The sequence below is a fragment of the Haematobia irritans genome, chromosome 3 (genome assembly GCF_050003625.1).
Source record: "Haematobia irritans isolate KBUSLIRL chromosome 3, ASM5000362v1, whole genome shotgun sequence".
Lineage (NCBI taxonomy): Eukaryota > Metazoa > Arthropoda > Insecta > Diptera > Muscidae > Haematobia > Haematobia irritans.
In genome coordinates this window covers 145,746,730-145,773,309 of record NC_134399.1, presented here as the reverse complement: position 1 = coordinate 145,773,309, position 26,580 = coordinate 145,746,730, and the positions used below count along the sequence as shown (strand labels likewise).

General features: G+C 29.6%; 1 protein-coding gene across 1 annotated transcript in view; it reads left to right on the top strand.

The window, feature by feature from the left end:
• Positions 1-26,172, top strand: part of RhoU — a 453,815-nt gene extending 427,643 nt beyond the window's left edge. Inside the window, 4 exon segments of the mRNA XM_075298733.1 lie at positions 14,111-14,370; positions 14,990-15,031; positions 15,033-15,083; positions 24,912-26,172. Of these exon segments, the coding sequence (XP_075154848.1) occupies positions 14,111-14,370; positions 14,990-15,031; positions 15,033-15,083; positions 24,912-25,019 (461 nt within the window). The 3' untranslated portion in view covers positions 25,020-26,172.
• The last annotated feature ends 408 nt before the right edge of the window (positions 26,173-26,580 follow it).

Genomic DNA, 26,580 nt, shown 5'->3' with positions numbered 1-26,580 from the left:
AATCGTTGAATATCTTATCATAAATTCACGTTTATTTGCTCTGAAAGAAAATACTGTATAAGAAAGGATAATTCCGTTTGTCCAAAAATTTCGTTCCGGAGGAAAGTATTTTTTCTTTGAGTGTAATCAGCAGAGTCCAGTAGTTAACTATGCTCTCAAACAAGCTGAACTTCAGATTTATAATTTTTCAAATTATGGTAGGTGGTAGCTTTTATTAAAATTAATTAATTTAATTATTTTTTTACACATTTGTTAAAATTAAAAAATAAAGCACCACTCTAATAAAACCAACTCTGATGTTATGCTACAATACAGATTCAAGTACATGTGCAGCAAATGCAACCAACAAATGACTGAAGGATATTTGTCAGTTTTTATGTCAGTTCAAGATGCATGCAAATTTGTCCAACACCGTCCATATAAATATCAGTTTTTCAAAAAGTTTCCTTTTTATTGTGCCACTGACGTCGGCATACTGACAAAAGACCTTGAATGTCATATATTGTCCCACGTGCCTCCTATCTGTATATGAAAGATAAAAGTCTGGTTCAGACAGATGTGAGTTATAGAACAAAAATAATGAAAATTCCAAAAAAAAATGTAATATATTAATTTTTAATTGTGAAGATAAAAATGTGCTGAAGGATGTGCCATTAATACAGCCAAGAGTTTTTGGGAATATTAAAAAGTTGACTTTTTCAATAACACAAAAACTGTGGCCATTTGTAAATATTTCGTCGCTGTCATCATGTTTGAATTAAGTTTTGAAATTTCGAAGGGTGAAAATTATTAAATTGTGTAAATCTTTATGTCAATATCGATTTTATAATGTATTTGTACTTGATCAGGGAAACACGAAATTATAAGTCGAATTACTTAACTCTAAGGAGAACAAGTATATACAGCAGTAAGTTCGGCCGGGCCGAATCTTAAATACCCACCACCATGAACCAAATATTAGGGGTTCCTTTGAAATTTCAGGAGGGCTTGAGGACTTGAGGACACTTCCCGAAGATAAATTTAAAGATTTCACCTATGAGGACTATATCAGATTCTGGATTTATAAGAACCATTTTTGTTTGAGTTTTAGAGGAATCATTAACATCTCTAGTAAGTGTGCAAGAAAATTATAAAATAACGTTTTGATTTGAAATCTTAAATCTGTGGAAGTAAAATCTGGAAATTTTACATTGAGTTTCAAGCAATTTTCATGATAAGTGCGCTTTCTACACCCTCAAGAAGTGAAGTCGGTCTATATGGAGGCATTACCAAATGGACCGATAAAAACTTAATCCGATACACGTTTTTGTGAGCCTAAAATACCACAATATTTACAATTTAAGGCAAATCAGATAAAAACTACGGTTTCTAGAAACCCAAGGAGTTACATCGGGAGATCGTTCTTATGGGGGCTATACTAAAATATGGACCGATACTCACCGTTTTCGGCATACCTCTTTATGACCCGAAAATACCTCTAGATTTCCAATTTCAGGCAAATAGGATAAAAACTTCGGATTCTAGAAGCCCAAGAAGTAAAATCGGGAAATCGGTCTATATGGAGGCTATACGAAAATATGGACCGATACTCACCATTTTCGGCACACCTCTTTATGGTCCTAAAATACCTCTAGATTTCCAATTTCAGACAAATTGGATAAAAACTACGGTTTCTATAAACCCAAGACCCCAAATCGGGAGGTCGTTTTATATGGGGACCATACCAAAACATGGACCGATACTCACAATTTTTGGCGCACGTATTTGTGGTCCTACAATACCTCTAGATTTCCAATTTCAGGTAAATTGAATAAAAACTGCGGTTTCTATAAGCCCAAGAGTAAAATCGGGAGATCGGTCTATATGGGGGCTATACCAAAATATGGACCGATACTCACCATTTTCGGCACACCTCTTTATGGTCCTAAAATACCTCTAGATTTCCAATTTCAGACAAATTGGATAAAAACTACGGTTTCTATAAGCCCAAACCCCAAATCGGGAGGTCGTTTTATATGGGGACCATACCAAAACATGGACCGATACTCACAATTTTTGGCACACGTATTTGTGGTCCTACAATACCTCTAGATTTCCAATTTCAGGTAAATTGAATAAAAACTGCGGTTTCTATAAGGCCAAGAAGTAAAATAGGGAGATCGGTCTATATGGGGGCTATACCAAAACATGGACCGATACTCACTATTTTTGGCACACCTCTTTATGGTTATAAAATACCTCTAGATTTCAAATTTCAGGCAAATTGGATAAAAACTACGGTTTCTATAAGCGAAAGACCCCAAATCGGGAGGTCGGTTTATATGGGGGCTATACCAAAACATGGCCCGATATAGCCCATCTTCGAACTTGACCTGCGCGCAGACAAAAGACGAGTTTGTGCAAAATTTCAGCACGATTGCTTCATTATGGAAGACTGTAGCGTGATTACAACAGACAGACAGACAGACAGACAGACGGACAGACGGACAGACGGACATCGTTATATCGTCTTAGAATTTCTCCCTGATCAAGAATATATATACTTTATATAGTCGGAAATCGATATTTCGATGTGTTACAAACGGAATGACAAACTTATTATACCCCCGTCACCATTCTATGGTGGTGGGTATAAAAAGGGGTTAATTAAAAAGTTTATCGTATTTTGGACCAGAAATAAATCTTTGTAGCAGAAAAATGCTACTTCTTTGCTAAGCAAAATTCGCATTCGTATTTACAAGAAATCTTTGGACAAATTACAATATAATTTTTCAGTGTACTTTTTTATTTATTTCATGTTCTTCTTTATCAATGCGATCTATCTTACATTGACATTATTTGTGTTTTTTCCAAGTGATACTTAAATGGTGTCGACCCAGTGGTCAACCCACATTGTATATTATATTAAATATAAATTTATATAGGGTGGTTAAAATTTCAAGGGCCGTTGTTGATTTGGAATAAAACACAAACTATTTAGGAAATTATTGTAATTTTATTTTATTATGATATATTGGTATTACTCAATTATGTATGGAACAAAATATCGGCCAAATGGGCGCCGCCACCTCGGTGGCACACCTTCATCCGATGGTCCAAATTTTCGATGACGCTGAGTCATAAAGGAGGTTCTATGCCGTTAATGTGCCGAATTATCTTATCCTTTAGCTCTTGAATTGTTGCTGGCTTATCGACGTACACCTTTTCTTTCAAATAACCCCAAAGAAAAAAATCCAACGGTGTCAAATCACATGATCTTGGCGGCCAATTGACATTGCCATTACGTGAGATAACATGGCCATTGAATTTTTTGCGCAAAAGAGCCATTGTTTCGTTAGCTGTGTGGCAAGTGGCACCGTCTTGCTGAAACCACATATCGTCCACATCCACATCTTCCGATTCGGGCCATAAAAAATTCGTTATCATCTCACGATAGCGAACACCATTCACAGTAACTGCCTGACCGGCCCGATGATGCCGCCAGCCCATAAACCGCACCAAACAGTCACTCTTTATAGGTTTTTCGACAATCACTCTTGGATATTGACCAATCCACTGAGGTGAAAATGTGCCTCATCACTGAAGATGATTTTCTTCAAAAATTGATCATCCACTGTTGCCATTTCTTGGAACCATTTAACATGTTGTTGGATTGTGTATCTCTCCACGGTTCAAATTGAGTAAGTCTGAAATAGAGAAATGTCAAATAAAATTCGGAAAAAACTTGGCGTTTAGGTGTGGTTCACATTCAACATCGGCCTTTACAATTTAACCCTTTATATGCGCCTACACACACACAGAGAAGGAATATGATCACCTCAAACATGTTTCAAAAGCAAGATGTTATTTTTGTATTGTGATCATGTAACATGTTTTTCACTAAAATGTTATTTTCTCGTCAAATATAACCTGCTTGCCGAAATCAGATGCCAAAAAAAAGCATGGTTGCGAAAACCATGTTACATGGTCACCACCCAAAAATAACATTTTGCTCTTAAAGCATGTTTGAGGTGATCATATTCCTTCTCTGGGTGCACATATATACCTATATGTAAATACATATATACAATTATTATATAATGACTAAATCCTGCGCGGCTTTCCTTTTTGTATTTTAAAAGTTTCTCGACTTGACATAAAATTTTAAGTAAGCGTGTGTAGTGCATAACAAAATTTCTTAAAGATGTTGTTACCAAATCAATATACCAGAAGATTTTTTGTTTGTAAATTTGTAGTACTTCAAACATTTTTTTATTTCTATTTGAAAGTTCTTTCAAATCCTTCAAATCGAGTCAATTCCATAGACAACTATGGAATTGACTCAAAATTGAATTTGTTTGTATTCCATATGTATCCATATTTTATTTCAGTATAAAATGTTTCTACAATAACATGTCTACAACTTTGAAAAGAGGATTTCTTTGAACTTATTTTTTTCCGCAGATATTATTTTTCTCTTTAAATTTCATACATATACATTTTCGATATACATCAATTAACATGTATTACTGTAAATGACATGCTTTAGCCAACATCCATTGACACTTGATTTCAATTAATTACAGATTTATTTTTTCTATTTTATTTCTTGTTTTAATTCAATTGACTTGTTATAGATGTGAACAATTTAAAATTATAATCGCCAAGATTAAATGTATATGTATAACTAATTTAAATCGATTTCTACATATAAATAATTGTTTTACATTTTAATCAATTTGTCTTAAATCAATTTTATCATTACTATTCATAACATATTAATAGAAAAGAAATCCAATGCTAAATGAAGAAACAATATTCTTTGGCATAGAATTTCTAATTGAATGTTAATTGGCTATTGAGTATAGCTTTATTAAATAATGTTCTTTGCTTTATTCCTCTCAAGGACATCTCATCGTTAGGAATTTGTCTTCAATACATATTCTTTTCTTCGAGTTATCTATGAAAACAATTTTTTTATCCCTATCATGCATATTCTCTTGACATCGTTCATGTGGTAGTCCTTTGCAAACATTTGCCAAGTACAAGTTCAACAAAATAAAGCCAAAGGTGACATCGCGTAATTGAATGTTGAAGCACTCTCTCCGTATACCAAAGTGCTGGTATACAGGCTTCGTATATTGAGATTGAATTATCTTATGAACGAATAAAGTCAAGACCATGTATACGTAGATCATTCATTGTCTCTCACTACAATGACTACGTATAAGTATGTATGTAGAGCTCTTATGCAAACAATCTACTAAGAACTTGCCCCTATTTAGTACAAATAAAGATGAAACAAAAGGATGATACGTAACATTTTCTATACAAATTATTCTCCATAATTTTTATTTCAATGCAAAATTTTGTCAAATTTTATTTCTATAAAAAATGTTCGTCAAAAATTAATTTCTTTAGAAAATTTTGTCAAAGTTTTATTTCTATAGAAAATTTTGTCAATTTTTTTTTTTCTATAAAAAATTTTCTCAAAATTGTATTTCTATACAAAACTTTCTCAAAATTTTATTTCTATAGAAAATTTTGTAAAAATTTTATTTCTATAGAAAATTTTGTCAAAATTTTATTCCTATAGAAAATTTTGTCAAAATTTTATTTCTTTAGAAAATTTTGTCAAAATTTTATTTCTTTAGAAAATTTTGTAAAAATTTTATTTCGTTTTGTTATTGCAAAGTTATTGCAAAGGAAAAGGGATATACTTGCAAATTTGTTTAGGCAGTAGCCGACTATCAAACCTGTTTTCGGAAGGTTCAAGTGTAGTTCACTTTGGGTTGAGTGAATTACCCGCATTTATTTTAACTCGAGATATATTGTGTTTAGTGAAAAAGAGCGAAAATTTAAAAATAACAGGATATCTAAAAAATTGTTCCATAAAAAAAATTTTTAAACGTTTTTTTCGAATTCAGCAGCTCAAAATACATAAGAAATTTTATTCATATAGAAAATGTTGTCCAAATTTTATTTCTATAGCATATTTTGTCAAAATTTTATTTCTATAGAAAATTTTGTCAGAATTTTATACCTATATAGAATTTCGTACACACATTTTTATACATACAGAACATTTTGTCAAAATTTTGTCAACATTTTATTTTAATAGAAAATTTTGTCAAAACTTTATTTCTATAGAAAATGTTGTCAAAATTGTATTTCTATAGAACATTTTGCCAAAACTTTATTTCTATAGAAAATTTTGTCAAAATTTTATTTCTATAGAAAATTTAGTCGAAGTTTTGTTTCTAGAAATTTCTACAGTTTCTATGAAAGATTTGTAACATTTTGATTTCTATAGAAAATTTTCTATGAACATTTTTTCAAAAATTGTGTCAAAATTTTATTTCTATAAGAAGTTTTGTCAACATTTTATTTCTATAGATAAATTTTTCTCAAAATTTTGTTTCTATAGACATTTCTGGCAAATTTTATTTATGTAGAAAATTTTGTAAAAATTTAATTTTCATAGAAAATTTTGCCAAACTTTTATTTCTATAGAAAATTTTATCAAAATTTTACTTCTATAGAATATTTTGTCAAAATTGTATTTCTATAGAAAATTTCGTCAAAAAATTATTTCTATAGAAAATTTTGTCAAAACTCTAAAAAAATCTAAAGTTTTTATGAAAACTTTGTCAATATTTTATTTCTATAGAAAATTCTTCTATGAAAATTTTGTCAAAATTTAATTTCTATAGAAAATTTTCGTTAAAATTTTATTTCTGTAGAAACATTTTTCAAAACTGTATTTCTATAAAAAATTTTGTCAACATTTTATTTTTATAGAAAATTTGAGAAAATTTTGTCAACTTTTTTTCCATAGAAAATTTTCTCAAAATTTTATTTCCATAGAAATTTTTCTCAAAATTTTACATCTAGAGAAATTTTGGCGACATCTTTTTCTACAGAAATTTTGCCGAAATTTTATTTCTATTGAAAATTTTGTCGAAATTTGATTTCTATAGAAAATGTTGTCAACATTCTATATGTATACTGTGTTGGTACTTATTATTTTTTTCGCCCTAATATTTTTGCATATATTCATATTAACTCGAGATATATTGTGTTTAGTGAAAATAGAGCGAATATTTAAAAATAACGGGATATCTCAAAAACTGTTCCATAAAAAAATTTTTAAAATATTTTACGAATTCAGCAGCTCAAAATACATAACAAATTTTATTTCTATAGATAATTTTGTCAAAATTTTATTTCTATAGAATATTTTGTCAAAATTTTATTCCTATAGAAAATTTTGTCAGAATTTTATACCTATAGAGAATTTCGTACATACATTTTTATACATATAGAACATTTTGTCAAAATTTCATTTTTATAGAAAATTATGTCAAAATTTTATTTCTATAGAAAATTATGTCAAAATTTTATTTCTATAGAAAATTTTGTCAAAATTTTTTTTCTATAGAAAATTTTGTCAAAACTTTATTTCTATAGAACATTTTGTAAAAATTTTATTTCTATAGAAAATTTGGTCGAAGTTTAGTTTCTATGAAAGATTTGTCACATTTTGATTTCTATGAAAATTATTTTCAAAAATTGTGTCAAAATTGTATTTCTATAAAAAATTTTGTCAAAATTTTATTTCTATAAAAAGTTTTGTCAACATTTTATTTCAATAGATAAATTTTGTCAAAATTTTATTTCTATAGATAAATTTTTCTCAAAATTTTGTTTCTAGAGATATTTCTGCAAAATTTTATTTCTGTAGAAAATTTTGTCAAAATTTAATTTTCATAGAAAATTTTGCCAAAATTTTATTTCTATAGAAAATTTTGTCAAAATGTTATTCCTATAGATAATTTTGTCAAAATTTTATTTCTATAGAAAATTTTGTCAAAATTGTGTTTCCATAGAAAATTTCGTCAAAATTTTATTTCTATAGAAAATTTTATCAAAACTTTATTTCTATAGACAATTTTGTCAAAATTTTATTTATTGTTTTGATCTCAGCTTAGAAAAAATTATTTCTATAGTTTCAAAAAAATTCCAAAGTTTTTATGAAAACTTTGTCAAAATTTTATTTCTATAGAAAATTTTTCTATGAAAATTTTGTCAAATAAATCTAAAAATAAGATTAAGGGATTGTAAAGTTATACGAAAAGATGATGCACAGTGCGGGTGAAAAATGGTTAAATTTGGGAAAAATAATTCTCGTATGTAAATTTCATAAGAAATTAACATAAAAGAACCAAATTGAATCATCTCACCCGGCCAGATCTCGCTAAAGACTATGGAAATGTGTAGTGGCCAACACTGAAACATATATGTATAGTAAGGCTTGCGAGATGGGTATCTGGCATTTTCTTTTCAGTAATTTAATGATGTCAATTCCCTTAATCTTCCTGTCCAATAAACTCGAATAAATATTGTAATAACTTCCAGTTTAAATGATTTGGACATTGAACCAGCCTGCATTGATATCAGGCTAACATAAAAATAAAATATAATTTCTATAGAAAATTTTCTTTAACATTTTATTTCTGTGGAAATTTTTTTCAAAACTGTATTTCTATAAAAAATGTTGTCAAAATTTTATTTTTATAGAAAATTTTGTCAAAATTTTATTTTTATAGAAAATTTTGTCAACATTTTATTTTTATAGAAAATTTTGTCAAAATTTTATTTCTATAAATTAATTTTGCTCAAAATTTTATTTCTATAAATTAATTTTGCTCAAAATTTTATTTTTATAGTATATTTTGTCATAATTTTATTTCTATACATAGTTTTGCAAAATTTTATTTCTGTAGAAAATTTTGTCAAAATTTAATTTTTATGTCAATATTTTTTTTCTGGAGAAAATTTTGTCAAAATTTTATTTCCCTAGAAATTTTTCTCAAAATTTTACATCTACAGAAATTTTGCCAACGTTTTTTTCTATAGAAAATTTTGTCGAAATTTAATTTCTATAGAAAATTTTGTCAACATTTTATATCTATACTGTGTTGGTACTTATTATTTTTTTCGCCCTAATATTTTTGCATATATTCATATGTACTATTATACATATGTCGAGGCATAATACACAAAATCTAATGTCACTGTGAATATCACAGGTATTCTCATATGACTGTAAACAGCAAAGAAGCCAGCCAGCCAGTATCATGAGATCGAGTTTGCCGTAAGTGTGTCTATTCTTCATAATCAACGATGCCATTTAACAATGTGTTGCATTATTAATTCCATTATAATGATGTTAGTTGAGCATATAACGATGTCGTTGAAGGTCATGATGGAAAAACAAGAATACCTGAGACTATGATGTGGTATCACTGGCGAACTCATGAGGCAAGAATACGTTACGTTTAGCCATCACCATTCACCGCATTTTCCTATACAAGCCTCAGACACTAGTGTAGTACTACTAGAGTTTCTGGGCCTATAATCACAATGATGTAAAATACAATATCAGATCAGATGGGAATATTATACTGGCGAGAGAAATAAGCAGAGAGTGTGTATGTGTTGTAAAGGTTTCAGGTCTCGTTATTGAATGGTGTTCTCTGTGTGTTTGGCTTTACGAATTTTTGTATGTGAATAGCAGCACACATGTGTATGTAATCACAAATACATTTACATTACCGCAGAAAAATTCTGCAGTCATCGGCTTTTATTACAATGGCACTTATGACGTAGGATTATTATGAGGTGTACATTGTTCCAACCAACTGTTTGTCGCCTCTATTGTTCGAATGGTAGGGAATTGAAAAAGTAAAATTGCTATTTTGGCTCAAGTCATAATGGCAAAAAGAGTAAACATTGCGCCATTACCATCAAAATGAGATTCAATATTTACATTTGGCAAGTGCTGCAAATGATTGTGAGTCTGGGGAAAAGTTTTGATTGATTTGCCCTTTGTGAGTGATGGAAATGTTCCTTCATTAAATTGAATTTGGCAATAATCTTATATGCTTTGGAATTTTGTTTTTGTTGTTTATATTTGAGGTGGAGAAAAAAAAACTTAAACATTGTTTCATTATTGATGGATTTTCAATGTCACTGGGGTACAAAGCTGTTTCTTATGAATTTATCTTTTTTTCGTATTCGAAAATAAAGATTTAAAGTTTGATATTATTGTAGTAAATACAAAATTTTCTTATTCTTAAAATACGCATGAAAGTTTTTGGATTTTTTTAATGAGGAATTTTTACCACTTTAAAATAGGCATTTTTGTACCAAAGAGAAAACGACTCCGTCATTTGGACTTTATTTGCAATTTTTTAGGCATTTTTACCTCTTTAAAGTGGACAAGAGAAAACGACTACTTCATTTGGGCTTTACATAAAAATTTGCAAAATTACTATGCCTTGCATTGGTAACGCTATGTAAAAAGTCGATCGGCATGAATTATCTAGACTGAGAAAAAAAAGCTAACCAAAGATTTGTTGTTTACACTAATGATTTTGGTATTGATTCCGAGCCAAAAAAGCGACAAATTTATGATGCAATTCTCATTTGAATTTGAGTTTTACGTTCTTGATACTGGGAAACTAATCAGAATTTAAACGTTTTCTCTTGATTTTCTCGTTATGTGGTATTAAAGTCCTTTCAAAACGATCACAGTATCCATATTTGACTGGAAAACCACAAGTAGCTATCTTTAAAGCCCTCCAGCATTGAAATGTGAACAAATCTTAGTTTTCTCATACCAAAACCCATTACAGTAATATTGAAATTGTATTTTGAGAAGATTTTCTATATAAGTAAAAATATTGACAAATATTTCTATAGCATTTTTTATTTCTATAGAAATAAAATTTTGCGAAGATTTTATCTATAGAAATAAAAGAAGAAATAAAATCTTGACCAAATTTTCTACAGAAATAAAGTTTTGGCAAAATTTTCTACAGAAATAAAATTTTGAGAAATTTTTCTACAGAAATAAAATTTCGGAAAAAATTTCTATAATAGTTAAATTTTGATAAAATAGTGTATGGAAATAAAATTTTAACAAAATTTTCTATAGAAACACAATTTTAACAAAATTTTCTATAAATTCAATATTTTTAAAAATTTAAATTTTCCAGTTCGATTTAAAATTAAACACATATTTGCAGTTGAAAGAATATTTATATGTCCAAAAATTATCGCTAATATGAGAGAGCCAAATATATGATATTGCAAACATAAACTTCTAAAATAAAAACTAACATTTCTTTCGAAGAAATAAAAATCTTACAAACCACAAAAGCTTCAAAAAAATTTTTTTTTTGGGAAAATTTTTTATTTTTGGTAAATTCTTCTTCAAGCTTTGGTAGATTTTTTTGGCACAACTGGCAACTTTGATTGCATCGCGTCCAAAAAATGGACGAAAAACATCACCAGAAATAATTGGAAACGTTTAGGTCTAATTTGATCAAAACACATGCTGCCGTGGTAAAAATCTTGCTCGTGAGCTGAACATATCCTCTGACCGTGCACGCAAAGAAAAAAAAAACGTTTGGAAAACGTGTACCGAAAACGATTTTCTTTTGTTAGAGTTTTTTGAATTGCTTCGAAAATTTTAAACTTTTATCACCAAAAAATACGTTTGTTACAAAATTTTTATTTTTTCAATAAAAAAAGTTATTTTTGAAACAACAACACAGTCCATTTCGTTTATATCAAACACTGTTCTTTTCTGACTTTAGGTCTTTAATAAGACAAATTTTACAGTTACGGAATCTTTCGAATACATCTGGAATATATGTAAAAAAAAAACAAAAAAAACTTTGGTCGAAGCAGGGATCGAACCCACGATCCTTGGCATGCAAGTAGTAAATGTTTGTTTCTGTTAAATAAACTTTGTTTATTCGGTTCGTGGGCGCCGCAAACTATGCTATATAAATATAACTTATATGGATTTGATTCTCCGTCCGGGCGAAAGGTAAAAAAAATTTAAAAATTTATTAAATCGTATAATTTCTTCAACATTGTTGGTATTACAGGAAAAGGTGTTAAGAACTAAAAACAAGTATATACAGCAGTAAGTTCGGCCGGGCCGAATCTTAAATACCCACCACCATGAACCAAATATTAGGATTTCCTTTGAAATTTCAGGAGGGCTTGAGGACTTGAGGACACTTCCCGAAGATACATTTAAAGATTTCACCTATGAGGACTATATCAGATTCTGGATTTATAAGAACCATTTTTGTTTGAGTTTTAGAGGAATCATTAACATCTCTTGTAAGTGTGCAAGAAAATTATAAAAAAACGTCTTGATTTGAAATTTTAAATCTGTAGATTTTCACCCGAAAAATAAAATCTCGAAATTTTACATTGAGTTTCAAGCAATTTTCATGATCAGTGCGCCTTCTATACTCACAAGAAGTGAAATTGGTCTATATGGAGACATTACCAAATGGACCGATAAAAACTTAATCCGATACACGTTTTTGTGAGCCTTAAATACGAGAATATTTACAATTTCAGGCAAATCGGATAAAAACTACGGTTTCTAGAAACCTAAGGAGTTAAATCGGGAAATCGTTCTTATGAGGGCTATACTAAAATACCGACCGATACTAACCGTTTTCGGCACACCTCTTTATGGCCCAAAAATACCTCTAGATTTCCAATTTCAGGCAAATTGGATAAAAAATACGGTTTCTATAAGCCCAAGAAGTAAAATCGGGAGGTCGGTTTATATGGGGGCTATACCAAAACATGGACCGACACTCACCATTTTTGGCACACCTCTTCAAGGTCCCAAAATATCTCTAGATTTTCAATTTCGCGCAAATTGGATGAAAACTACGGTTTCTATAAGCGAAAGACCCCAAATCGGGAGGTCGGTTTATATGGGGGCTATACCCAAAACATGGCCCGATATAGCCCATCTTCGAACTTGACCTGCGCGCAGACAAAAGACGATTCTGTGCCAAATTTCAGGACGATAGCTCCATTATTGAATGCTGTAGCGTGATTACAACAGACAGCCAGACAGACAGACAGACGGACAGACGGACATGCTTATATCGTCTTAGAATTTCTCCCTGATCAAGAATATATATACTTTATATAGTCGGAAATCGATATTTCGATGCGTTACAAACGGAATGACAAACTTATTATACCCCGTCACCATTCTATGGTGGTGGGTATAAAAAACTAGTGAATGTGAGAAAGATGTGAGGGAAAATGCAATTTGCAAGAAAACAATGTTTTTTTTTTTTGAGTTTGTCTTTATGAAATTGTTTTTACATCCTGGAAAAGAATAAACGTTTATCACAAAAACTATACACTTTTCTTCCAAATACACTTCCTTACAGCGAAAAGCAAATGAGAAACGAACTTTGTTTGTCTAAAATTTCGTTTGGGAGGAAAGAATTATTTTTTTGCGTGTGGGCTTAAAATAAATGCCGAATATTATTTGTAAAATGACCTAAAACCATAACACTCAGCATGGGTTTACTAAGAGTGGCCAATAAACGAAGTGCTCGCTTCATTTCTATCGCATCAAAATCCAGATTTCAATCCGTTGTATTCTTGTATCTTGCTGACGTTTTTGAAAACTAAGGTTGGTACTAAACATCGATCACCTCCAGACGCCGCTTCGCCGGGATTCGTCCAAATATATCTCAGAGTTACTTTTGTGTAGCATGTGATGGCTTTGTCGGCCGTTTCAAGGCCATAAGTTGTGCCAAAAGTGGGCAATTCGACAAAACTCAACCTATTGTAAAATTTGATGTTATTTTCGACATATTTTACTTTTGAACAAAAACTAAAAAAAAACATACATCGCATTACTGTGTTGAATTGCATATCAGGCACCCTGTATATATTTTATATGATTAAAGAAATGACTTCACCATGTCCATATAAACTTAAATGAAATATATGTTCCTATAGAATATGAATTGTTTTGCAATTTATTTTTATTTACAAATAATTTTCCTAAGTTTTCAATTCTCCAAGCGTATCGATGACCAATAATCTAACTTTTACATAAACACAATAACAAATATCTACTTCGTCAATAAATAACACTTTTCCTAGGCGATAAAATAGAATTAGTAGCATAAATACAAGTTCTAATTCCTACATTCATTCATACATTTATGCGTTACATTGCCATTTATTTGTATTTGCTTGTTTTTTGTTTCTATTGCAGCTGATGTTATGGTCAACGATAGCCCAGTACATCTAACACTCTGTGATACAGCCGGCCAGGATACATTGGATCCATTGCGTGAACTTTGCTATCCAGATAGTGATGTATTTCTCCTATGCTTCTCAGTGGCCAAGCCAGAAACATTCCATGCCATCAAAACAAAATGGGCACCGAAATTTGCCAAAACAAAAGCCTCATTGATGTTGGTTGGAACACAAGCGGATTTGCGTACAAATTCAAATGTTCTGAATAAATTAAAGGTAAGCAGTCCCTATTCAACCAAATGTTGTTTGTTTTTGCATTGCCATCTGTTGAAAAGGAATTTAGAGCAGGAAAAAAGTTCACTTGTTTACCACCTGAAGAGAATCGAAAATGCATGAATGCACATAACTTTGCATTATCAAATTATAATGGCGATGATTGCCTTGCGGAAAGGGAGTTTTTCAACATTTCCCGTCGGCCTCATATACGCCGTTATCGCGATTTTATTCATCAACATATCAAAATAACTATTTAAAAATCAATCACACTATACAAACAATTTTGGTTAACTTCGTTTGGTCAGTGTCTCGAATCAGTTAAAAACAAAAAATAAAAAAATAAAGTATGATGAATCTGCATGATCCAATTATTTGCTATTTGTTGCATAGAATTTTTAATTTGTTCTTTATTACATTTTTATTCACTTTTCCGTTTTTTGGTTCAAATTTATGCACAGTTTTATGCAAACTTTTAGTAATATTTGTATTGTTTGTAAACAATTTATTTATTTAGAGTTTTAACATATCCGTTTTTCCTGTTTTTTATGTAATGCTGTTTCATTGCCTTTTTGCGGATTTTTCGTTACGTTTCACTTGATGTGGCTTTTCATTTGAATAGTCTAATGGCGAACAACCAATTTCGTATGCAGATGCTTGGGATTTTGGCAACAACAATTGGTGCAAAATATATCGAAACTTCTTCAGCAACACAGGTAAGACCGATTTATATTGTTATAATATATGTAGAATATATACAGTGAAACCTCTGAAAGGTTGACATTCACGGTCGCCTAAATTTTGTCCACATTTGGGAGGTGTCCAATTATGATAGGTAATTTTAATGTGTTAATATAGCAAACGTCTCCAGACAACTGTCCACGTTTGGGAGGTGTCCGGTTTTCAGAGTATCCAAGTTTGAGAGAGTTTCACTGTATTGCACTCACAATACAGTGAAACTCTATATATACCCAGCAAAAAAATTTGGAAGTTCTTCTTAAGGCACAACTTTAAAATCACTTCCAAAAATGTCCTCCCATAGATGTTCCTTATTTTAACTGCACAGGAAGTTCATTTGAGTCAATTTTGTTATAACTCGCTTTTTTTCATATTTTTAATGGGAAATTTAAAATTTTATTGTTTCAAATGGGTTAAAAACATACGAATATATATATATATATATATATATATATATATATATATATATATATATATATATATATATATATATATATATATATATATATATATATATATATAATATATATATATATATATATATATATATATATATATATATATATATATATATATATATATATATATATATATATATATATATATATATATATATATATATATATATATATATATATATATATATATATATATATATATATAGCGATCTAGCTATAGCGATATCCGTCCGTCCATCTGTTGAAATCCGAAGGAAACAAGTTACCGACTTGAAACTTGGTACAACCTGTTGATGTAGGTCGGATGGTATTTTAAACGGGCCAACGGACCATGCAAAAATTGATTCATATCAGTTTACAATTATATGGTATATAGCCACCATTTCACCTTCGGAGTCCTTTGGAGGACTAAATTTCATCCGACCTAAGTGAAAGTTAGTACGTTATATTTGTATAGTATATTAGTATGTAATATTCCTCCCCACCTATCGAAATAAAGTTTTGACAAAAAAGTTTATAGAAATTAATTTTATCTAGGAATAACATTTTGACAAAAATTTCTACAGAATAAAATGTTGACAAAAATTTTCTATCGACGTAAAAATTTTACAAAATTGTATATAGAAATAAACTTTATGCAAAACTTTCTCTAGGAATAAAATTTTGACAAAAATTTTCTCTAGGAACTTAATTTTGAAAAAAATCCTATAGGAATAAAATTTTGACAACATTTTCTATAGGAATAAAATTTTGTCAAAATTTTCTCTAGAATAAAATCTTGACAAATTTTCTCTAGGAATAAAATTTTGACAAAATTTTGTATAGAAAAAAAATTTTGACAAAATTTTCTATAGAAATAAAATTTTGACAAAATTTTCTATAGAAATAAAATTTCGACAAAATTCTCTATGGAAATAAAATTTCGACAAAATTCTCTATGGAAATAAAATTTTGACAAACGTTTCTATGGAAATAAAATTTCGACAAAATTTTCATTGGAAATAAAATTTCAAAAAAAATTTTTTATGGAAATAAAATTTTGACAAAATTTCCTAATGAAATAAAATGTTGGCAAAATTTTCTAATGAAATAAAATTTTGGCAAAATTTTCTATAGGAATAAAATTTTGACAAAATTTGTATAGGAATAAAATTTTTACAAAATTTTCGATAAGATAAAATTTTGAAAATTCTCTAGGAATAAAATTTTGAAAAAATTTTCTATGGGAAAAAAATTTTGGCAACATTTTCTCTAGGAATAAAATTTTGACAAAAATTTTGTATAGAAATAAACTGTTGACAAAATTTTCTATGGAAATAAAATTTTGACAAAATTTTCTATAGGAGTACAATTTTGATAAAATTTTCTATAGGATAAATTTTGACAAAATTTTCTTTGGAAATAAAATTTTGACAACATTTTCCCTAGAAATAAAATTTTGACAAAATTTTTATAGAAATACAATATATTCTCTAGGAATCAAATTTTGACAAAATTTTCTATGGGAATAAAATTTTACAACATTTCCTTTAGAAATAAAATCTTGACAAAATTTTCTATGGAAATAAAATTTTGACAAAATTTTCTATGGAAATAAAATTTCGACAAAATTTTCTATGGAAATAAAATTTTGACAAAATTTCCTAATGAAATAAAATTTTGGCAAAATTTTTTATAAGAATAAAATTTTTACAAAATTTGTATAGGAATATAATTTTGACCAAATTCTCTATGGGAATAACATTGTGACAAAAGTTTCTATGGAAATAAAATTTTGACAAAATTTTCTATGGAAATAAAATTTTGACAAAATTTCCTAATAAAATAAAATGTTGACAAAATTGTATAGGAATAAAATTTTGACAAAATTCTCTATGGGAATAACATTTTGACAAAATTTTCTATGGAAATAAAATTTCGACAAAATTTTCGATAAGATAAAATTTTGACAATTAATAAAATTATGACAAAATTTTCTATGGGAAAAATTTTTGACAAAATTTCCTAATGAAATAAAATTTTGGCAAAGTTTTTTATAGGAATAAAATTTTGACAAAATTTGTATAGGAATAAAATGTTGACAAAATTTTCTATAGGATAACATTTTGACAATTCTATAGGAATAAAATTTTCATAAAATTTTCTATAGGATAAAATTTTGACAAAATTTTCTTTGGAAATAAAATTTAGATAAAATTTCCCCTAGAAATAAAATTTTGACAACATTTTTATAGAAATAAAATTTTGACAAAATCTTCTCCAGGAATAAAATTTTGACAAAGTTTTCTCCAGGAATAAACTTTTGTCAAAATTTTCTTAAGGAATAAAATTTTGGCAAAATTTTCTGTAGAAATAAACAAAATTTTCTATGGAAATAAAATTTTGTTACATTTTTTTGGAAATAAAATTTTACAAAATTTTTATAGAAATAAAATTTTGACAAAATTTTCTATGGGAATAAAATTTTGACAAAATTTTCTATGGAAATAAAATTTTGACAAAACTTTCTATGGAAATAAAATTTTGACAAAATTTTCTATGGAAATAAAATTTCGACTAAATTTTCTATGTAAATAAAATTTTGACAAAATTTTCTAATGAAATAAAATTTTGGCAAAGTTTTCTATAGGAATAAAATTTTGACAAAATTTGTATAGGATTAAAATTTTGACAAAATTTTCTATAGGATAACATTTTGACAATTCTCTAGGAATAAAATTTTGACAAAATTTTCTATGGGGAAACAATTTTGACAAAATTTTCTCTAGGAATAAACATTTGACAAGATTTTGTGTAGAAATAAAATGTTGACAAAATTTTGTGTAGAAATAAACTGTTGACAAAATTTTCAATGAAAATAAAATTTTTACAAAATTTTCAATGGAAATAAAATTTTTACAAAATTTTCTATAGGAATAAAATTTTGATAAAATTTTCTATAAATAGGATAAAATTTTGACAAAATTTTCTTAAGGAATAAAATTTTTAGAAAATATTCTCTAGGAATAAAATTTTGACAACATTTTCTCTATAGAAAAAAAAAAATTAATAAAGATAAGAAAGTTGAAGATACATTGTCATAAGACAATTAATTCGAGTTTGGATAACAGTCTTTAATAGAATTTTATACTCAATCCATTGTGGATACATGTTTTAATTAAACTTTTCATTTTATTAATGAAATGAAATAAGCGAAGATCATTCACTAATATTACGATCCAACAGTATAGTGTTATGATATTGACCATTCAAACATTTTACTCACGCTGAAACTATTTTCGTGTATTATGCTCATGCTTTAGACCTTCGTCCAAGACTCGCTGGTAACTCAAGAAATGGTTGTTGAGTCACAAAAATTTTCTGTAGCCTATCACCTTTAATCTCTAGACTCAACTTTTCTCAATGGTACATAGACAGTGAGCGTCATAATAAAGAGTACATAAGAATTTGTTTCATTATATTTTTCGTTTCAGCCTTTATATCTAAGATATTATTAAACATTATTTAGTTAACCTATAGAGTATTTAATTCTCTACACCCTAAAAAAAAGTCGCTTCTCTAACATATACTCCCAAACACATTCTCCTTCTAGCATATATATTTTCAGGATTTGTGGAAACAAAATATTGTTTGCTTTGTTCAAACATATTATGTTTCTCCTTAGGCATACACTGATAGAAAAATTATATGCTTGTACTTAGAAATAATGTGCTAAAAATTTTATTTCCAAACATATAATTTTTACACCCAAACATATAAAATACAGTCCTTTTTCGTCCATGTATTTAGACTTAGAAATCAAAAATTAAAAACTAAACACTGCTAAATTCCTTACACAAAACCCGTTCATTTTGACGTTCACTGTATGCGTGTTTTAATCTCTGGATAATTGTTGTTTGTTGCTAGATGTAGTATGCAAGTTGTTAGTAAGTGTACGCACATATGAATAAATCTCATTTATAATGATTTCCTTTTCATTTCATTCTGGGCCATGGAAAAAAGGTATCCTTTAATGGTATCCTTAACCCATACCCAGTTGGTCCGTATTACAGCAAAATTACTTCCCTCTAGAAGACCTCATAGTAAGAGTCTATTAAAACCACTGTAGAATACAGGTCTCTATTCACAAAGTTTTAAACAGAAATGGTGGCACTCTAGCAATGTTGGAAAAATTTGTCGTCCTTCTTTTAAGCATTTACATTTTTTTAGAGAAAAATTCCTTTTGTTCTTTGGACATTTTTTTTTTGTTGTCGACATTTTTATGCTACTCTTTGTTTTTGTTTTTGTCACTACATATACATACTTTCCATTTAAAAGTAAGCACGGCAGAAATACGACATAGCATTAAAGCTGAAATCTCGTTAAGGACACAGAAAATATACGTTGGGGTATTTGCTTAATACAGGTGTATAAAATATGTTAAGCATTCGCAAACAAGCTGGTGTGAAATCTTAAGACAATTTCTTTTCTTGGCACATTTACGCTGAAAGCTTAGTTTTGGAGTATTCAACTCCCTTAGCAATTGCATTTTACCTTGAAAATTCCATTTGACGAGATTTTAACAAACGTATTTCACTTTAAATTGGATGTCATTTATTCCGGAATTGTTGCTGTTTGCCGCTTATGCCACAATTTTGTTACCTTTACACTTCAAGATGATGATACATTTGAATGATTGATCTGGGATTTAGATGGAAAAGTGTAAATGTTATCGTTTATGACAATGATGGTGGTGAACTGATGAAATGTGTGACACATGTCACTTACTATAAAGGGACTTTATGTGAATGGACATAATTGTTTCCTAAATGGATGTAAAAATTCTAGAGGCAGTAAGTCATGGTGTAGGTATTTGAAAATTTTATAAAAATTTGGAACTCTAAAGGTGGGTATTAAGTTCGAGTTTAGCCGCTAAAACATGATTTTTTCACGATTACTTTTCTTTAATAATCCATTTTAAGGAATACAAACTTTGTGAAAATTTGCTTTGGGCTTTTCCCCATCAAGTTATAATAATATTTGCAACTAATATGTATAATTTCATGCATTTTTCTTACTGATTTAGTTTTCACTTTAGCGATTTTAGCGGCTAAACTCGAACTTAATACTCACCTTAAGATTGAAAATATTACACAAGTGCGACCATCAGTGTTGCCATTGTGCCACTATAGTGAAAATTTGCCACTTTTTATACCCTCCACCATAGGATGGGGGGTATATTAACTTTGTCATTCCGTTTGTAACACATCGAAATATTGATCTAAGACCCCATAAAGTATATATTCTGGGTCGTGGTGAAATTCTGAGTCGATCTGAGCATGTCCGTCCGCCCGTCCGTCCGTCTGTTGAAATCACGCTAACTTCCGAACGAAACAAGCTATCGACTTGAAACTTGGCACAAGTAGTTGTTATTGATGTATGTCGGATGGTATTGCAAATGGGCCATATCGGTCCGTTTTTACGTATAGCTCCCATATAAACGGACCCCCAAATTTGGCTTGCGAGGCCTCTAGGAGAAGCTAATTTCATCCGATCCGGCTGAAATTTGGTACATGGTGTTAGTATATGGTCTCTAACAACCATGCAAAAATTGGTCCATATCGGTACATAATTATATATAGCCCCCATATAAACCGATCCCCCGATTTGGTTTGCAGACCCTCTAAGAGCAACAATTTTCATCAGATCCGGCTGAAATTTGGTACATGGCGTTAGTATATTGTCTCTAACAACCACGCAAAAATTGGTCCATATCGGTCCATAATTATATATAGCCCCCATATAAACCAATCACCAGATTTGACCTCCGGAGCCTCTTGGAAGACCAAAATTCATCTGATTTAGTTGAAATTTGGTACGTGATGTTAATATATGGCCTCAAACACTCATGCAAAGATTGGTCGAAATCGGTCCATAATTATATATAGGCCCCATATAAACCGATCCCCAGATTTGACCTCCGGAGCACCTTGGAAGAGCAAAATTCTTCCCATTCGGTTGAAATTTGGAACGTAATGTTAGTATAGGGTATCCAACAACCATGCAGGAATTGGTTCCTCTCAGTCCATAATAATATATAGCTCCCATATAAACCGATCCCCAGATTTGACCTCCGGTGCCTTTTGGAGAAGCAAAATCCATCCGATCTGGTTGAAATTTTGTACGTGGTGGTAGTATATGATATTTAACAACCATGTGAGTTGAAATTTGTGGATGACAGTCTTTTATAGAAGTTTCTACGCAATCCATGGGGGAGGGTACATAAGATTCGGCCTGGCCGAACTTACGGCCGTATATACTTGTTTTCAAGCTGTGATACTTTTGTGCCTTTGTTTTGTTGTGTCATCAAATTTGATACAACTATCTTTCGCCACCTTTTTTGTCATATTGTGACACTTTTTAATTAAATGCATTTATATTGTAATATATTTTACACATTTTGTTGGCAAAAGGCGTCAAGTCTTTAGATATGATTGGATTCTTAGCAAATAATCGTGTTCACGACTCTTATATTATATATTGGTAACCATTTTTCGTTTGTTACTTTACCTTAATATTATCAGTGTATAATTTTGTCGAAAAAATTTAATATTAAATTTCAAAGATTTTCAACTAAATGGAGATAAAATTAATTAAGATCTAAATAAATTATTTCACTACGCTATATAATACACTGATATAAATGCGTTTAATTGTTGAATTTTCGTTATGAATGCGAGTGCCACCTCTTAAGGGTTGTGACACTTTTTGTGCCACTTTCTAGAAATTATCAACCATGCTGGTGCCATTTCAAAGTGTTTCAAAGTTTTTCTAAGTGATTTTACTATATTGTTCGGACTCGGCTTGTATAGCCGAAGGTTCCTTGTCATTGAGCTTAACATAGAATCGAACAGAATTCAGAGAGCAGCAGCTCTAAGAGAGAAGTTCACCACCTGTGGTATTACAATGGATCTGACATATCGGGCTGCCACTATACCCTAACCTAACCTTCATTTCATTCTAAAATTGTTCAATTCAAGTAACCGGAGAGAATATATATTTGTAATTTGTTTTCTTTGTGGCAGTTAAAGGCTAAAGGATCAACATGAAAATGGCCATTAGTCTTCCAAGTTTAATTAAAATGTTAGTTGTATCAATTAAATTTTTAATTGAAAAAATTTCAGCTTCAATCAACTTGTTAATTGGAAAATGTTTTGGTGATATTTTTTCTGTGAACGCACTTACCAGAGAATTAAGCCGCCGTGTCGCCGATTTTAGCCAATTTAAATCAGAACAAGTATATACGGCCGTAAGTTCGGCCAGGCCGAATCTCATGTACCCTCCACCATCATTCAAAATCGAATTACTTGGGTTTCGGTAACGCTTGCCGAGGTATCTCAAAACTTCTTAACAACGTCTTCTATATTGTATGTTAGTCCATACGGGATATATATTAGACAAAAAACAGAAAAACCAAAAATACGTATATAATTCAGTTCTTGACCGGTATATATAGGAAAAGTCTACAAATAATTACGAACCGATATGAACTTTCGCTTGGTAATTAGAGAGCCAAAATTGAAATATGGGGGCTATAACATATACTTATGAACCGATACAGACAAAATTTTGTGTGATTGGGGATCGGTTTATTTAAGGGCTATATGTAACTATATACCGATATGGACCACTTTTGGCATGGTCCACACTAGCACAACGTACCAAATTTAAACCGAATCTAATGAATATTTCTCCTCCAAGATGTTTCGGAGGCATGGTTACCACAGATGGTAGAATTCCACCAAAAATGGCAGATTTTTTACCGTTTGGTAAATTGGTAGAATTCTTGATGTTTTGGTAGATTTGGCAGAATATCCCTCTCTAAAAATTTTCTATAGAAATAAAATTTTGACAAAATTTTCTATAGAAATAAAATTTTGACAAACTTTTTTACAGAAATAAAATTTTAACCAAGGTTTACTTAGACTATTCAGACCATTGTGATAGCACAGTGGTGAACTTCTCTCTTATCACTGAGTGCTGCCCGATTCTATGTTAAGCTCAAAATAAAAAAAAACATTTTGGTTGGTAGTTTTTTGGTAGAATTTTCTCAAAGAATTGGAAGATTATTTTTGGTTCGAGTGGCAACCGTGTTCGGAGGTTAAATCTGGGGATCGGTGTACACGGGGGCTGTATATAATTACGGACCGATATGGACCAATTTTTGCATGGTTGTTAGAGACCATATACTAACACAATGTACCAAATTTCAGCCGAATCGGATGAAATTTGCTTAGAGGCTCCGCAAGCCCAATCTGGGGGTCCGTTTATTTGGAGGCTATACGTAAAAGTGGATATATATATATATATATATATATATATATATATATATATATATATATATATATATATATATATATATATATATATATATATATATATATATATATATATATATATATATATATATATATATATATATATATATATATATATATATATATATATATATATATATATATATATATATATATATATATATATATATATATATACTTTGTGGGGTCTTAGAGCAATATTTGGATGTGTTACAAACGGAATGACAAAAGTAATAAATAAATAAATTCAATTATTTTTAACAGACTGACGCCCATTTCTACGAAGCTCCGTTAGTGCTACGTTAGCTAATGAACTTTTTCACATATCTATCATTTTGCCTATATATTCCATATGCCAGTTAAGAATTTAACTGCTAAAGATTGTTCAATTCACATTCCGAGAAAATCATAGAACTTTTAACACAGTCGGAATTGGGAAAATATTAGGTGCCCTGCTTTTATGTTATAGCCTCCCTCTGTGTTTTCCAAAAATAATCAAGTAAATCAGGTGTTTAATTTTTTGAAGTGTAATTTAAAAGAAAGTAGTGGTAAGGGTAGGTTTGCGGGCCCATCGTTATATCAGAAAACTAAATACTAATTTTGTGTCTTCGATCCACCTTTACATTTTTTGGGAAATTTTAAATGAAAAGAAATACTTAAATTGAAAACCCCGGACAAGTGAAAGTCTTCTACGCTACCAAAAATTAAAAAAATATGAGACTCTGTTACCTCGAACCAATTAATTTCTAGAAAAGAAAAAGTTTTCATATCAAACGTTAATGCATAAAAACAAATTCCTTAACCATAATGTTCTACATTCTTGATTAAAATTAAATCAGAATAAAAGAAAACAACTCCAAATCACCTTTTGTTATTAATATTAATTGCATTATAATTGTTTAATTGCCCAACATTATATTTTAATTAGTTGATGTTTCTTGTACTCTCTTTCTCTGTGTTAATTTTTTTTATTTCGTTTCACTCTTTGCAGGATAAAGTTAAAGAAGTCTTTGATACAGCCATCTGGGAAGGATTAGCACCAACCATTTTGCCACCCACACCAGCACCATTATGGAAACGATTATTCTGTTTGGCCTAAAGTCGAAAGCTGGCTCACGCACAAGCTCTTACTTACATACACACACATGCACCCACATTCACATCCACTTGAGCTTAGCCCTCAACATACATCAAGGCCTCAATTTTCTTCTCAAGTCCGTCAAAGAGAAGGAAATCTAAAGAAAAAAATCAAGAATCATGAAAAGAAATTGAAAATCTTAAGAAAATGCATAAATAGACTGATTAATGTTATACAAAAGAAAAAAAGAATTTCTATTTTTTTATACATAACAAAGAGCATATGGAAATAATTATGAATATTAATTGTTAAGCTTAAAAAAAAAAAACAAGTATATTTCTTAATATCTGCATTAGGTTGATTAGGTAAAAACACACAATACTTCAGCCTTGCAATTAATACTGTTTTGTTTCGCCATTAAGTTTTAAAATTATATTACCACGTTATTATATCATAAGATTTTTATAAAGATTTCACTTTTCAAAATTATGTTATAATTTTTTTTAATTAACAAAAAACCCTAATCTTCCATTATTATGGAATATTTTTTTTTTTTTTTTTGAATTTTTATAGAAAAATCGCTTTCTAGTAAACTATCAAAAACCCCCACCTACTTAAATGTTGTGTTACTTATCTCTTAACATCCCATGTTGGTAATTTTTCAATGAATGTTTTTCATACAAATATATAATCTTTATTATTTTTATATTTGTTAATGTTTATTACATAATATTACAATTATTCTTTAGTATTTATAGATATACATAATTATATGTATGTATGTAACTCCTCTCACGTATACTCTCAAATACATTTGTTCTGTGTGTTTTGAAGCGTGAGATAATCAATTGTCGAAAATTATCATTAGCAAAAATCATCAAAATTATTCATCAATGTATATTTTTGATTTTTATCCTTGAATGTTTGCAAGTTGTCTAGTGTATTATCCTTTTTTCAGTGAATTACCCTCATTATTATTACTATTATTAATACCACTAGATTTAGATTAAAGCATAAGCATTTCGTATGTAGAAATGTTATGAAAGAAAAAACTAAGAGTTTATAAAGAAAGTCTAGAAAACTACACTCATTCCATCCACACGAAAATATTGTTAATCATTAAGTTTTATTTTATGCATCATTAATAAATATTCTTATATATCGGTCATGTAAACTGTGTAATTTTATTCACATAAAATAATGAGATTTAAACAAGTATATATGGCCATAAGTTCGGCCAGGCCGAATCTTATGTACCCTCCACCATGGATAGCGTAGAAATTTCTACTAAAGACTGTCATCCACAATCGAATTACTTGGGTTGTGGTATTTTAAATCGTTTTCTAAATTGTGAGTTAATCCATACGTGGTATATATTAGACAAAAAAGGTATGTGTAGATAAGACTACAAATAATTACGAATCGATATGGACTTTTGCACGGTACGTAGGGAGCCAGAATTGAAATGTGGGGGTCGCTTATGTGGGGGCTATATACAATAACGAACTTTATATGGACCAATTTTTGTGTGATTGAGGATCGATTTATCTGAGACCGATATGGACATGGTTGTTAACGGCCA